The sequence below is a fragment of the Sphaeramia orbicularis genome, chromosome 15, assembly GCF_902148855.1.
Source record: "Sphaeramia orbicularis chromosome 15, fSphaOr1.1, whole genome shotgun sequence".
NCBI classification, from domain to species: domain Eukaryota; kingdom Metazoa; phylum Chordata; class Actinopteri; order Kurtiformes; family Apogonidae; genus Sphaeramia; species Sphaeramia orbicularis.
Genome location: NC_043971.1, coordinates 24,822,356 through 24,838,774, shown reverse-complemented (window position 1 = coordinate 24,838,774; position 16,419 = coordinate 24,822,356). Strand labels below are relative to the sequence as shown.

The following is a 16,419-nucleotide window of genomic DNA, read 5'->3' as shown; positions in this document are numbered from 1 at the left end:
ACTTCTAAACTACGCTGATGCTCATAAAGTTGGAAGAACACATTCCTTCCTAGAAAACATGAAGAAAACTTGGTTTATAAAAGCTTAAAAAGAGATGGAATGATGAAAGCCTCACATGATTTATGAAACTAGTTGTATTGTTTTTTCACTATTGCCCACAAAGTTGGAATAATTTGGTTTTCAGATATATTCCTCTTTTTATTCTTATTCCTACACATCAGTATCACCTTTGACCAGGTTCAATGGGTACATGCTGAGTTCCTGTTACACTTTATCAAGAATAAGTGTCAACTATTTCATGAGAAGAGGTAGAAATATTGTATTCCACCTTAATGCCCAACAGTGTATTTTACCCATGTCCACCATGAACAGATTCTGTTAATTTTACTGCAGCATTTTTGTATTTTTAATTAATTATTGACAGTTTCAATGATCTTTTATTTGTGTCTGTGTGTTGTCTAGAAGTGAATGTTAAACTTTTTAATGCAAATAGTCCCAATTACACTTTTTCTATCAAGAATAACTCATTTCAGAAGAAGTAAAAATATATTATTCCATCTATATGGGCAACAGTATATACACTTTAACCTTTTGAAGTTAGTAAATCCATGTCTAATAACATTCACTACTCGTCAGCTTTACAAAATTCTTAATATTATAGCCTTTTTGCCATTAGAATAATATTGGGAAAAAGTTGGTTCGTAGCAGCACATCCCAGGATTCAGAATCAACAGACAAATATGGGTCAGTACAAACTCATAAATTAAGCAATAAACCGAGGAACTTTTTTACTTCTCTCTAAAGTGTTTGTAGTGACCTAAAATGAACTATAGTAGATGAGATGCATGCTGTGTTTTGGGGTGTATGTGATGCTCATGCAGAAACAGAAGCATCCCTACCTGGTGCATAATTTGACACAGCGTCCTGCCCTTTGAAGCAGACAAAAAAAAAAAAGTCACACGACGTCTAATCACATTAACACCATTTGTCTTTCATAAGTGAAGTGTTGCATCACCTTCCGTAACACAGGCTAAATCAGGGGCTGAGCCGAGGCTGCTGCTGTACACATGACAACAGAAGACGGACCACTCCTGTAAAGCGCCTCCGGGTGTCTTCTCCTGCGCTCAGACGCGCCTGGGAGCCCAGTGCGCATCCGGGGACCACCAAGGACCACTACGGTCCCCGGAGCCTGTTTGAGGAGCTCTTACAGTGGTTTATCCAACAATTCAACTTAAATGCACATTTCTAGTGTTTACAGGCGCTGAGATTTATTTTAAAAAAATTAAAAAGTGAAAAACATTAGGGTGTGTTTTGCATTTGAAGTTTTACGCCAGTTGCGCATAATCAGTGCGTAAAGGGGCTCAGTGAGAGTTGGTGTGAGTTGACTTGTGTTTGGGGAGGACTGGTTCAGAGGGCCGAAAGAGTTAACCAGGGGGAGGGAGCCAGCACAGGGGCGTATAGTATAAAACCACCTCAAGAGCGCACAACAGGAACAGCGTGTGTGTCTGACTAAGTCGTACTTTGATTTGGTTTGACTTGTTCCTCCATCAGGACTCTTTGGAGACGCACACCAGCCCCGCGTACAGAATGGATGAGTATTATATTTGAAGTATTTAGGACCAAACCAAGAAGGCTCAAAAAGGAAGATATACTTTCCTTTTTTCTTTCTTTCTTTTTTTTTTTTTTTTTTTTAAACCACCTATGCGCTTTTCTCCAAAGGTAGTCTCGCTGAATAACGCTTTGGATAGCGCAGAATGTGGACAAAAAGAGAAATGCGCAAATCCGTTGAAGTGGACGAGAGGAAAACTAAAGTGCGAGTTTGAGAATGTGGCGGGGACACCGTGGGGTGACTGGGCTGCAAGTTTCATGAGGTGAAACATTTGACGAAGGCGCAACAAGAGCCGAAAGTGTGAATGCTGCGCGTTGGATGAGTTGGACAGTGTCCACAAAGTGGCAGATCAGCCCCTCAACTCTGATCCCAATTGGCTTTAAATGAACCTTCAAGTAAACAATTAGGAAAGGAGTGTGAAGCTTCATTGAACACAAACCCACTGCTTACAAAGAAAACCCACTGGATCCCACTCAAACTTCAACACTTTGGAATCATCTGACTACCCCCTTCCTATCCTTTTCCTTCATTTTTTTGCAATTCTGATTCCCGAAGTGGCTCCCAAGTGGTGTTGCGGCTCCTCGTCCCCGGCGGATCCGGAGATTGGAGTCTCTGCACCGGGAGGAGGCGGAGTCGGAGCTCCGGTCACCCCGCAGGCTCCCAAGAGCGGCCGCGTTAAGAGGATGGTGCGTCTGGCGGCGGAACTGCTGCTGCTCCTGGGACTCCTTCTCCTTACCTTGCACATTACGGTGCTCCGCAGCAGCCCACTGCCCCAGGGAAATGCAACTCTGAGCCTGGATCAGGACACAGCACTGACAGAGGTGAGTCCACATGTCCAGTAGAATCAGGGATTATTCAGGGGAAATATGAGGCAGTGGGCTTCAGATGGACCTGCTGATTTAGACTATATATATATACTCACATGGCAGAAAAGCCCAGATAAACTTGGGGGACTGTTGACACACTCATGGATGTGGTCTTCCCTGGGTGTCCCCTGGGACTGGCAGTCAGTCAGCAGAGTGATGGAAGAAGAGGCAGGGTCAGAGATCAGCCCCCTACTCCAGACACACCTCCCTATTGTTGGGGGTTAAATGGTAGCTCCAGGCACCTCTCTGTCATCATGTGCTCATCACTGTCATCCAGAAGCTCAGTGGATGAGACGGAGGGTCAGCGCTCAACCACTAAAGGTGCCCCCGAGTTGATTTTAAGAAACAGTGGCATCAAACTGCCTGCTGCCTTTCTCTACATAAGATATCCAATATACCACACAAATAGATCTGACATCTTTAATCTGACTGATGTGTCTAATCTGCACACCTTGCCAGATCCTGGTCTGGTTTAGAAGTGCCTCAACCAAAATTTCACAAGGGAGTCCACATGACACCACTTCAGTCAGGTTTAATAGTTTAACTGGCCATTTTAACACCAGCATAAAGCACACAGACTCCTGTAGAGCCTCAAATCCTGACCCAAGGGTTAAGATGGGTCTGGGATCAACAGGCTTTTTAGAGTGTTAAGCATCCTTCTGTTGCTTTTTGATGTATATTTAGTGTGTTACCGAAACACTCTGGCCTCTCATTCTTCACATTTCAGTCATAAATGAATATTCATATCTTTACATGTGATTTCTTAGTGTTTGGGGAAATTACTAAAAAAAAAGCTTTATCCCCATTTTATCACTGCTATCGCTGTGTATATGCAACAGCAGCTCTGTGTTCTGTTGAATATTAGGGCTTGAAAACCTGAAGAAATATTCTGGGAATTTATTGCATATTTGTCACAGAGCCAAAAGTTGGACAGGATGGGCAGGACAAGACTCAGAAGGGAGTCCCTCTTGAAGAAGTGCAGTAAAAATACTAAATGCATAGCCACGCATTCTAACCTGTAAAAGCTCAGCATCCCATTTGTCATTAGTCTGCATTTACATAGAGATTCTGGCTTGTGATGAAAGAGCCCAATGTTGCCACTCATGCCCCATGTTGAGACAGGCGCTGAATAGTTTTTTTGCTCATGAATGCTCCAACTATGTGAGGATATGCTCCACTGGTTCGCCACTGAAGACGGTGATGTCATCTTTCAGCCGGGCTTGTCACAGCCCAGGGGGTGTATTGTCGTCCCAAGGTGTCATATTTAAAATGTCATTCACAGTAACACAAATGACAGGATGCGGCTCCGTGCACCTGTAGTAGGAAGACAACACTGTGTGGTTCAAGGCACATTATCATCACTGACCCACGAACCCAGACTCATTCACTGGAGCAGGGTGATATTAGCATTTAGATTAAAAACAATGATTTATAATGAGCAAACTTTGATTTCAAGTTGTTGCTTAGAGCTGATATTTGCAGGATTTATTCACTCAGTATCCTCAGAATGAGTTTGATCATGTAAATAAATAAATGCTTACACTCAGGATGAGGCATGTGACAGGGTAAGGATAGTTTTCTCCACCACCTACATAAGTATAGTGTTGAAAAGCATCTGGCACAATGTGCACTGCCTTCATTTCCTGCCAGCCTCCCTGGGGGAAGGACCCCTGAGTTGCTCCCAATTGAAAATGGAGTCATGCTCCTTTAAGCAGCCCTCACAAAGTGAAAAAGGGGGAAGCGGGAAAAGAAGAGGAGACACTGTGAGGACAGAGAGGGGGTGGCTTGTGTGTGCAAGTGTTCATTCATGCTTTTGAGAGTGGGGGGTGACATCCTGGGAGGCCCCAGATGAACTGAGGAATGGTGTGTCACTTTTGATCTCCAAATTAAAGCTCGCTCCTCATTGAGGAAGATCTCAGATGAGTGATAGGAACTGTAAATCAGTCTGCCATCAAAGAGGAATGCTGCTGTTTCCAGCTTTTAGACATGTCACTCTTACACGCTGTTATAGTCTGATCTATATGAACGAAAATGAGAAAACAGCATGTTTTTCTCCCCCCCAGTTGTTTTAAAGAGAGAGAGAGAGAGGTGTGAATGTAGACATTATCAGGAATTTATTTTTGGCTGCCATTCCTTTCCAGTGACTAATACCCACGTTGTGCATTCTTTCCATTATTTCAACATGCTCAGATTTTCCTTGATTTTAACACACAGATTAAAACCTCCCTTTAAGTGAAATCTTAGCGCTCGTATGAAATAAACTTCCCTCCACTTCTGTCCAAGCGATGAACTGTTTCCACTAGTATCGTGTCACAATTTTCCTGTTTACAAATTGGTTCAAAGCTTCAGTTTCTTGCAACTGATATTTTTAAAATGTGTTTTGGCATCAAGCTGTGGATGTTTTTCATTATTGTGAGAAAATCAGCATCTGTCCAGTTGGCAAGAAGTAAAGAAAAGCACTAAACTGTGTACACATTCCAGTGGCATCCATTGTCTGAGGCTGGCTGTGAGTGTGCTAAAATTGACCATGTTTCTATGACATGCAACACTGACTTTTACAGACTGTGTGGGAAAAATGCTAATTTTCCAAAGGGAGCTATGGTATAAAAAGGTTTATAGAATGTTGTTGTTTTGGGTCAGAATAAAAACAACTCAGTATTCTGAATGTAGTCACTGAGCAGTGATCGCATTTGTCTGATGTCAACTGGCGGATAATATCAAGGAACGTCTGGTAACTGCAGGGATTTTATGCATTTTTTTAATGAATGGATTCAGTTTACAGCCAATAGGAACAAAAGAGACTACATTTGCTTACTGAAAATTTAACAGAATCAGTCAACTTTCTTATTTATTTTTTGTATTTCTTTACAAGGTATTCAGCATGATCTAAACACCAGACAAATAACATGTTTAATGGGAATTTAATGGGCCTTGAGGTATGGAAGGATTCAGATTAGACTGGATAATAGTTGATTAATCTGAGTATTTTGCAGCCGTGCCTTGGTTTACTTGTAACAAACTAAGATGCTTCATGGAGAAATTGGGGAAACAATAGTAATTTTTCTTTTCTAATCAGCAGTCTGAGCCTAAAAGCTATGGCTGGACTCCGTGTGAAAAAGCTCATAGTCTTAAACTGGGAAAACAGAAGTTGTCTGTGTTTAGTAGCTGTAAAATGTGTGGTAGTAAAGTGTTTTCTGGCAGTGGATTAAATGACTGTTTTTGTATCAGCATCATAAAACAGTACATCCAGACTCAAGACCTACTTGTGTGGTCTGTGGTTAAATGTAAACATAATCCACAAAACGAGGAGAAAAGAAATCATCCGTACCATATATATTATTTACTATACACCAGGTATGTATTTAACACATCGATTGAACCTGTAAGTGTTTGGTGTTGGAGCTTCTCCTTCAGTGGAGCTGCATTACAGCCAGTGAGTGACTTCTGAAGGCTGCAGACTTGAAAGGCCGGGTTATCATATGGGCATCTCAAAGCCCAAGTACTTATGATAAAACCAGAGAGGATCCTGTGATGTTCACATAATGGGTCGATAGCTGATGCACAAACTATGCTGTTGAATTGACCCTCTTTTGTTCTGCTTCAAGCCATAATTGTTTGGTCAACAACAAGTAATGTGCGCCTTTTGCTTGTAAAACTGCATTTTCAGAATATTCTTTTCACCAAGTTTTATGATTTTGAGCGTACGTTCACATAAATCTGAGAATCTAATCTAAAACCTCTCCCTCTTTTTATTTGGTGGCTTTGGGCAAAATGCAGAACTATCTTCTTCCTCAAATTATGGGCAATTTTATAATCATTGTAATTATGGCGGTAGCTCGCATTAAAAATGTGTTGTGAATGTTTTGGAGTTCTTTGAAACAGATTGTATGATCGCATAAACAGCGTCTGTTTCTGGTACTGCATTAAAATGTCATTCTAAATGGATACAGAGTCTATTTTCTATTTAGCCCCTGTGGCTGAATTTAAGTTACATGTACATTTATAATCCTTCCTCCCATGCTGCGCAGCTCCATTTACAGCGGCTATATTGTCCCAGAGTGCACCTTGGCTGGACACAAACAGCTCCACTGGGGGCTTTTATGCCCACCACAATGTGGCTGAGCTGACACTTTGTCTGTGACTGGCCACCACAACCGTACAGCACTGCTGCCATATTCTCAGGCCTCAGCCCAGCCACAAAAACACTAAGGAGGAAGAAATGGGACATGAAAAAGAAAACAAGGAACATGATTGATGGGTTCTTTTGATCTTACTTTCTGCCACCCCAGAATGGATGATTGCTGACTACTTATGGCTGTCTGTCCAATTGAGGAGTAATTGTTTCTTCTATGCATACCTGACAGGAGACATATGCCCCAACTGTCCTTTTGGGACGAATTTACAACCCCCCTGTCAGTAGACCAAATGTTTTTCTGTCTACAAGAAGGCAGGGGTAATTATTTTGCAATGTTTGCTTAGGTTTCTGTGTAAAGCCTCAGTGCAGGGAAACGATCAGTCTCACATACTTCTTTTCTCCCAGGCTGCACCAGAAACATGCTATATATGTCCACATCATATTACTACGACTTTAGCAGCACGCTGTCAGTTAAAAATGGAAAAATATACAGTCCCGCTGTGACATTGACTTTGAAAACAGGCTATATACAGTTTATATTCTGGTGGAAGCAGACAGACACACCGAGCCCAGTGTGATGGTTGCGCCGCTGCGTCAGGGGCTCCTTCTTCTTACAGGATTTCTGAAAGAGGTCAAGGCTGCATCAACATCTTATCAGCATGAGAGATAGCAATCACACATGCACACGTTTGGTTGAGTTAGATTAAGTTCTACTTTTTAAATAGTGAACTTCATCCTACCCATATATTTAGCATAGAATACACTTCAGTATCCCAAGAATAATAATATTGTGCAAAGCAACCACCATGGCAAAAAAATTATGTGATCTTAACACATTATTTATGATGTAATCATTATGAGAAAAATGAAAAGTGTTATTAATTTAGGAATGTTAAAGTTAATTTACATAGAGTGTGAAATGAGTGAATTTACGGCGTTAACAGGGCATATTAAGAAGTCAGTTTCTGCTTCATCTGTGACTGTCTCTTTCAATATCAGTGACAGATTGTCCCCACACCCACTGAGTCCACTGTGTGTGCCACTTTAAATCAGGACTGGTGGCAAATATGACCATGAACTGGGTGTTTCTGCCCCAGTAGACTGATATTTATTAAAAAAAAAAAAAACACATTAATATGAAGTCAATAGGAATAAACTGATTTACAAAGATATGAAAAATTGATATAATAGAATGAAACCCCTATGAGAGTGTGGTAAAATTAACATTATGATTTTTTTCCCTCCTTAACAGAACAATATAAATGCAAAGAGCAGCTCGTCTACTCAGCAGGATCCTGAGGACCGGAGGTCTGGTCCAGAACATCGGTTGGCCCACCGGCCTGCCACTCTGCCCTGGGCTCAAGGCACCGGCAGCAGCCTGCACAGAGACAGTCCTGGAGCTTTCCTCTTAGATCTGCACAATTTTCCCGACCTGTCCAAAGCTGATATCAATGGACAGAATCCCAACATACAGGTGATCATGTGTGTCCGGCACCTGCCACTTGCTTTCATGTTTTCATTCACTTGTAAGACATGACTACTCAAGCACACAGGACAGGAAGAGCAAACAGGAAGAAGGAGAATAGTTTGGTGCACACCACTACCCCCTTTTATTCTCCTTCTATCTCCCTCTGCTCCCTTTCATATGTCTTGGCTCATAGCGAAGCTTCAGATAAACGTTGAAGTCTTAACGCCCGTCATAATGACAGCTGAAAGACACTAACCAGCAATGCCTCAGTACTAACGCATGTGCGGGGTGACAGGCAGCAGCTTATGTAAATGTGTCCCTCAGTGTGCAGATGGCCGAGAAACCGCTGCCATGTTTAAATCATTCTCCTGTCTAATCCAGCAAGGGGGTCTTTCCATTTCTGAGAGCATCACTGCTAAATCCGAGCACGAACAAAGTGTATTAACATCTCAAGATGTGGGAAGAGAGCAGAGCAACCAATTGAGCAAGGGCGTGAGGCTGTGGGAGAGGAGGAGGAGGAGGAGGAGGAGGTGTCTTTGATCCTGGGATTCATCTGGCTTTCATGGTCTGGAGGAGGCTGAGTAGCCCTTTGAACTTTGTGTTTAGGTGGAGAGAGCCCGAGAGGTGGGAGGGTTGCTGTGGGGCAGGGGTGGTGGTCCCCTCTCATCTGGGAGGCACATGTGTTAGGAGGACAGAAAGAGGGAGAGGCCAATATAGTCTATAGGGGTATCAGAAAGTGTCACCTCCCGGTACACTATTGACCAGTTTTATTCATAAATATGGTAGAAAGTAGCAAGATACTGCACATTTTCAATATTAAAGTAGTGTATCTGTTTTGTAATTCCACTCCACTACATCTGACAGGCAAACATATTTCATACTCCACCACATTTGTCTCTTGTTTCTGGGTCTTCTCCATCTTTCTAAATGAATACTCCCACATTTGTCTGACAGCTTTAGTTACTTTTAAGATTTATTCAGCGGACATTATAACCAGTGGCTTACAACATGTTTGTACGGTGACATCTCACAAAAAGCAGAATACTTTTCAAGTGTTCGTGAGTGTGGAACAATTTGGTGATTTTTGAGAGAAGAAGTCCAGAAACTAAAAACAGATTTGTTTATCAGATTTTTGTTTTATTTCTTTCCTTTCCCACTAATCATTTAATGAGCCCTTGGATTTATTTGGTGTCCCTGTTTATAAAACTGGATATAAAGTAGTTGAAAGCAGCTCCACTTCCTGCAGCTCCAGTGGTAATATTCTGCAACAGTACTGATGTTTCAGCATTAATAATGTAATGATGTCAGCTATAATAATATAGTTCCACATACTTTTATTTATGAACTTGAATTATATTTTGCTGCAAATAAGTATGAGGGTAGGGTAGAGTTTTCCATGGTGTAGTGTAGCATTTGGAATTTTGCTTAAAGGATCTGAAGTGCTTCCACAACTGATGATGCTGATGTTTGTGACATTTTATAATACAGGTGACAATTGAAGTGGTGGATGGACTGGAAGGTCATGAGCAAGAAAAAGGCCTTCGTAAAGAGAGCAAACCCAACTGGGCTTCTCCAAACTGGAGAAACTGGTGGCCTCACTCTTCCCCATCTTCCACCACCCATCAAACAGAGGACCATGATCGCTCATTTGGGAGCAAAAATGAGGACAGCAACTTCCTCAGGCCACCGGTCGACTGGGACAGGAGAGGAGGCACCGGCGGAGGAAGCAAAGCTCAAACTGAATATGGTGAGAATGTCAGAAGGGTGTGTGTTTGTAAGCATTTTTTTTTCCCCTGCAGGAAATGAGTGCACAATGCACAGTGGGTGAATCCATATAGGTTCTTATTTGAGCACTGGTCTGCAGGGTTCCTACAGATGGCCATAGTCTGATGTGGAATCTGTAATTTGCAGATTTGCTGATTTAAACTGTCACCATAATAAGAGCAGTCATCCCAGGCGAGCCTTTGGGAGCCCCTGATTGAAGCCTTTAACACTCTTTTATGAGATGGATTCCTATGTGGCGTGGAGCTAGCTACGTGACACAGTTTAAACGCCTCGCAACATCAAAGTTTAGCAGCAGGAATGGGGCCAGAAGCACTGCGAGGCTGCCACACCATTCTCACAACACGCTCCAAAAGTAACCCCACAGATAAATCTGCCGTGGAAGAATTTACACACACTGTCATACAGTATCCGTCCGGACCGTGTTGTAGCATGCCCAAACCAACATGGTTGAACAGGAATGCATGTGCTGTGGAAAATGACATTTTATCCACTTGCACTTGCACTACAGCGGTTAGGAACGCCATTTTATAATCTTTTTTTGTCAAACCATAGCCCATGTTTAATGTTTCTGGCTTATCACTGTGGTCAGCTCCTTCATCCTTCATTTCATACCACACTAATGGACAAGGAAATATTTTATCATCATTACTGTCCTGGTTTTTAAACCTAATAATCATAATTGCGGACAGGCAGTGTGGGTCATCTATCACAGGCCCTTGATAGTGGATTCAGTCGTCACATTTGTGGGTTGAGGGCAGGTTATTATGAAATTGTTTTGTGAGTTTTGTCCGAGCTGCCACCGGCTTCTTCACTGTAATACACAGTACAACAGGGAAGGAGCAATACTAGATGGCTATCTGGCCTGTATTCATACAAAATGCTCATAATGAGGGGCAGATGGCAGTGGGGGGTGTATAGAAAGGTTTGGACTACCGCCAGAAATACTTCCATCCCAACATGCCCACATTAATTCTCCTCATTGATGGAAAGCTGCTTTCAAGATGTGTGTGTGTTTGCGTGCGGTGGAGATGGCGGTGGTGGGATGAAGTGGTCATACTCTGGTGTAACTGCTTCCATGTATTCCCATTACACTGATCTGCTCAGTGATAATGGGAGTTAAAGAGGATTTCTTGCCATTTCACTTCCCATTTTCAAACCAATGAATCACAGATAGTGCCACTGTGCCAGGGATATCCAGGCAAAGGAAAAAGTTTCTATTTGTGAATGGACTGTGGGATCTCATGGAACTTTATTGGAATTTACTTAATACTGTGTTAACTTAGCCCACACATGCTCTCCCTCTGCCTTGTATGATCAATCAGTGTGTTCAGCATGTTTTTTGTGTGTGCAGTCCGGCTTGCTTGGTATCTGCTTTGAGGGGCAAAGTCAAAAGAGAACTCTAAGCCCCTTCCCCACTTCCCCTTTTATGTCCTCCCCCCACTTATTATTAGCGAGGCATGCTAACAGGCCTGAGTAAGTTCAGCATGTGGCCTGCATCAGGGCTGAGGATCTCTCTCTCTCTCTCTCTCTCTCTCTCTCTCTCTCTCTTTTTCTCTCTCTCTCTCTTTCTCTCTCTCTCTCTCTCTCTCTCTCTCTCTCTCTCTCTCTCTCTCTGCCTTTCCGTCTTCACCAGACTATATGGACGGAGAGGGGGACTGGAGTAACTGGTCGACGTGCAGTGTCACCTGTGGAAATGGGAACCAGAAAAGAACAAGGTCATGTGGTTACGCCTGCACAGCCACAGAGTCACGAACCTGCGATATGCCCAACTGCCCTGGTAAAGCACTGATTTCAGACAATCACTCATAAGTATTTTGAATGTAAACCTGGAAAGTTAGCAGTGATGAAATTGAACTATTACATACTATTACTTACAGTCGCGGAAAAAAATTATTCGACCATCAAAAGTCATCAAAAACAATGGTTATGCAATCAAGTTCTAACTCCTGTGTGTATCATGTGACTAAAACAGACAGAAAAGAAAATATGGAATGCCTAAAAGCGCTGTTTTTGTCAGCAGGTGATTTTGGTTATTATCAAGAAAACCATGGAAAATGGCTAGATATCAGCTCTTAAATGAAACTCTTATGAGCTATTTTTCTTGTTATTATATTTGTCCAAACAAATGTACCTTTTGTTGTATCAGGCATTAGAATGAACAAGAAACTGAAGAAAACAAGGGTGGTCTAATATTTTTTTCCGTGACTGTAAGTACAATTTTGGAGTATTTGTACTTGGTCCATTTTTGCAACTTCATGCTTCTACTGTAATATATTTGGAGGCAAATATCTACCTTTTTACTTTATGAGATTCATCACAAGTAGCTTGCAGATGCATATGATTAAAATGAAAATGAACTGTTGATTAATATTATGATATAATATTATATATATGACTGCCTTATATCCTCCTGAGACCCTGTAATGCATTTTTGTCTTCTATTGGGAACAAGAATTTCACAGCTTGAAAAAAAATACTGTCCACTGCAAAGGATATTAAAAAAAAAAAAAAAAGAATGTATCTGAAAAACCTGTTGCTCAAAACTTTTACTTTCCTGGGTCTCAGGAGGATATGGTAATTAACCAACATATGAGTAACATTACAGACAAATGTGTTCATGTGTCAAATGTTAGAAACTAGTAATACAGGGTGTCCCAAAAATATTTACATCATTTGAGATGTCCATATCGGAGTGACTACATGGTCAGGAGAAATGATACTTAATAGGACTTATTTTAGACATAAAATGTTTTATTCTACAAATTTCAAACAAAAAATTCTGCAGAATGGTAGTTTTATAATGTTCCAAAGTTGTTACAATTGTTCAATGTGTGCGGGTTAGGGTGGGTTAGGATTAGGATTAGGTTTAAGGTTAGGTTCAATACACAGAATGCCTTTTCTGTCACAGTAAACAGCATGTCTATTCCTGAAAGCAGAACAATAAAAATGATTACAGTTTTTTGAGCAAAAAGACCAAACAAATTTTGAACAAATTATTAGGTGATGAAATGATGTCAATTTTTTTGGGACACCCTGTATAACTTTTACTACTTTGGTGCTTAAACCTTTTACTTTAGTAAGGTCTTCTATTTGAAACAGACTCTTTTTGTAGTGTAACAACCTTTTCTAAAGTTTCTCTTCATTTGAGTTCTTCTACCCCCATTAAAATACAAAATACCAGAGGATGTTTTTTTCAGTGTGTTGATTCAGCAGTCTTTCATCTTTTAACCCGTCCTTCGATGTGCATTAATCTCTCTAAAGGTATTGAAGATGCCTTCAAGACAGCAGCTACTGAAGTCAGCCTCTTGGCAGGAACAGATGAGTTTAATGCCACAGAGCTCTTTGGTGTTGGTAAGATTCTGCCCACTTTTGTCTCACTGCAGACTATCGCTCATTCAGATGTTCTTACTCTGTCAAAAAGCAGTTCATCCATCTGGCAGCAGTGTTCATGCACACACTTAGCATTCCTCATGCTCGGGCTGAGCTCTATTACGGTGCAGAGATGGAAATGTGCAGTAGGGCAGGAAGAGCAGAGTATGCCACAGCACATTCCCCCTATGTCTCTGTTCTCAATCAACCCGGGGACAAAATGCATTCAAGTCTTTTAATATGCTTTTTTTCACTTTTAGGTTCTAATATTGAGGACATGTGAGAGACACTGGGGAACACTTTTATGTAGGAGACATTCATGAACCATACATGCTTAGACAACAGAGAATAGTGAAAGACTGACGAATACATTTCTGAATATACTTTACATCACAGGAGTCAAACATATGGCTCGTGGGACAAAACCAGCCCGTCAAAGGGTCCAGTGTGGCCTGTGGGATGAATTTCTGAAATGCAAAAATTACACTGAAAATGTTAACCAATCAATGGCGTTAAAATCTTTTTAGTTCAGGTTCCACATACAGATCAATATAATCTAAAGTGGATCATACCAGTATAATACTATCATAAAAACCTTTAAATAGTAAAAACTACAAACTTTTCTCTTTGTTTTAGTGTAACAAGTAAAAGTCCATAAAAGTCTTTGCGTTTACAAATGATCCTTTCACATAAAATGTGAATAACCTGAACAAATATGAACAAGATGAAATGTCTTAAGAGAATTAAGTGTATTTTTTCCAATATTCTGCCTGTTCCTAAATGTTTTGTGCATTTGTAGATCCACTGTGATCTGTAAGTTGTAATGCACATGTGTAAATGATAAACTGAGGCATCACATTGTACTGTTAAAATTGCACTTATTTTTTAAATAAAATTCATGTTGTTCATGTTATCCACACTTTTAAGAAAACTTTACAGATGTAAACACTTTCATAATGTAATTTTACATTTTTCACTGTTATTATGTTACTGGTCCGGCCCATTTCAGATCATATTGGGATGAATGTGGCCCCTGAACTAAAATGAGTTTGACAGCCCAGTACTGAAATCCTGCTTGCCCAATAATTTGTCACTGGGAGACAGACATATTGTATTATAATCCTAGTGGATACTCGTACTCGTACTCATTGTCTTCCGCTTATTCGGGTCTGGGTCGCAGGGGCAGCAGCCTCAGCAGAAAAACCCAAACAGTCCCCTCCCCAGCCGCTTCCACCAGCTCTTCTGGGGGAATCCCGAGGCATTCCCGAGAGATATAATCCCTCCAGCATGTCTCCTCCCAGTTGAACACACCCGAATACTTGCCCAGGGAGGCGTCCGGGAGGCATCCTCACTAGATGCCCGAACCACCTTAACTGGCTCCTCTTGACGTGGAGGAGCAGCGGCTCTACTCTGAGTCCCTCCCGAATGAGCTCCTCACCCTATCTCTAAGGCTGAGCCCAGCCACCCTGCAGAGGAAACTCATTTCGGCCGCTTGTACTTGCAGCCTCGTTTTTTCAGTCATTACCCAGAGCTCATGACCATAGGTGAGGGTCGGAATGTAGATGGACCGGTAAATTGAAAGCTTCACCTTTCATCTTAGCTCCCTCTTTACCACAACGGACCGGTTTAGCGTCCACATCAACTGCAGCCACTGCATGCCACCCCGATCCGCCTGTCGATCTTCCACTCCATTCTACCCTCACCCATGAACAAGATCCTTAGATACAGTACTTATGCACCTGTAGGCCCACCACCTACAGGGGGATGCTGAAGTTTCCGGGGCATTGTGGATCAGACAGCAGACCAAGCCAGGGGCCTTGGCGGTCCGATCCTCAGTAACAGAAACTGGCTTTTGGGAATCCCAGTGGATGACTCAGATAAAACAGTTTCACACTAACAGGCCACTAACACATGTCTTAAGTGACATCGAGTTCTCAGTTTTCTTCATGTGTAGGCTATGTGTGGTGTCTGCTTGAGGACCACAAGCAGCCAAATGGACCAACCTGGTCCTGACTGTGGTTCTACAAGATGAGGTACTAAATGTCTTGTTTTCTTTTAGACACAGACAGCTGTGAGCGATGGATGAACTGCAAGAGCGACTTCCTGAAGAAGTACATGACCAAAGTGGCAAATGACCTTCCCAGCTGTCCATGTTCTTACCCGACTGAGGTTGCATACAGCACCGCTGACGTACACGATGCACCCACACGCAAAGATTTCCGATGGAAGGATGCCAGTGGCCCAAAGGAGAAGCTGGAGATCTACAAGCCCACGGCGCGTTACTGCATCCGCTCTATGCTGACGCTGGAGTCCACCACTCTGGCCGCACAGCACTGCTGCTACGATGACAGTATGAAGCTCATCACTCGTGGTAAAGGGGCGGGAACACCAAACCTCATCAGTATAGAGTTCTCAGCTGATCTGCACTATAAAGTGGACATCCTCCCGTGGATCATCTGCAAAGGAGACTGGAGCCGCTACAACCAAGCCAGGCCTCCAAACAATGGACAGAAGTGCCCTGATAACCCACAGGATGAGGACTACTACAAACAGTTTGAAGAAGCAAGGGAATTTTAGCCGCCTGTAGTGTGGGACGACACACTGCTTCAGCTAACTGTCCACATAAACCTCAAAAACCTTCTTTTATTCTTTTTTAGGTCACACAAAAGGAACTTTTAGGCTCCGAGGAACACGATTTACTGATTTATTTAACTAAAAGGATTAAAACTCTGAGTCCAAACCCTTTGTCCCAAGGAACTTTTTTCTTTTTTGTCTAAAACCAAGCAAAAAACTTTGTCTTGTTTTAAAAAAAAAAAATAAAACATGAGTCTAAAAAATGATGAATGAATTTTGCCACAAGAGGTGTCACTACTTATAACTCAGATTTTGGTCACTAAAGGGATAACTGAGTTTATATTCTTAAAAAGGGAAAGTTGTTGTAGTAGGAATGTCCAGTTAGATTATTTTCCACTTTTCTCTCTGTTGATTGTTTGTATTTGGTGAATCTGAGAGGCCTGTGTGAAGAGAATATTGAAAACGTTCAGAAATGGGTTTTGGATGGGGGCAGAGCACAGGGTGTGAAACTTTTGCCATTTTTCCCGTTGTGTCAGTTATCCAGGTTCTCATGTAAGCTTGTGAGTATGTTTATATAGCTTTTTTTTTCTTTTTTTTTGTACTTTTACCAATA

The 16,419-nt window shown here is 41.8% G+C and overlaps 1 protein-coding gene across 1 annotated transcript; it reads left to right on the top strand.

Annotated features, from left to right (window-relative positions):
* Positions 1 to 1,681: 1,681 nt before the first annotated feature.
* On the top strand, positions 1,682 to 16,070 carry ism1 (isthmin 1). The gene is made up of 6 exons (XM_030155148.1): positions 1,682 to 2,430; positions 7,863 to 8,084; positions 9,567 to 9,825; positions 11,497 to 11,640; positions 13,125 to 13,214; positions 15,292 to 16,070. Exons 1-6 carry the CDS (start codon positions 2,293 to 2,295, stop codon positions 15,807 to 15,809), a joined length of 1,371 nt encoding a protein of 456 aa, XP_030011008.1. The 5' UTR covers positions 1,682 to 2,292; the 3' UTR covers positions 15,810 to 16,070.
* The last annotated feature ends 349 nt before the right edge of the window (positions 16,071 to 16,419 follow it).

Coding starts and splice junctions, on each gene's coding strand:
- ism1 (XM_030155148.1), top strand. CDS start 2,293: ATGGTGCGTCTGGCGGCGGAACTGCTGCTGCTCCTGGGACTCCTTCTC. Junction 8,085..9,566: donor GACAGAATCCCAACATACAG/GTGATCATGTGT, acceptor TTTATAATACAG/GTGACAATTGAAGTGGTGGA. Junction 9,826..11,496: donor CAAAGCTCAAACTGAATATG/GTGAGAATGTCA, acceptor CGTCTTCACCAG/ACTATATGGACGGAGAGGGG.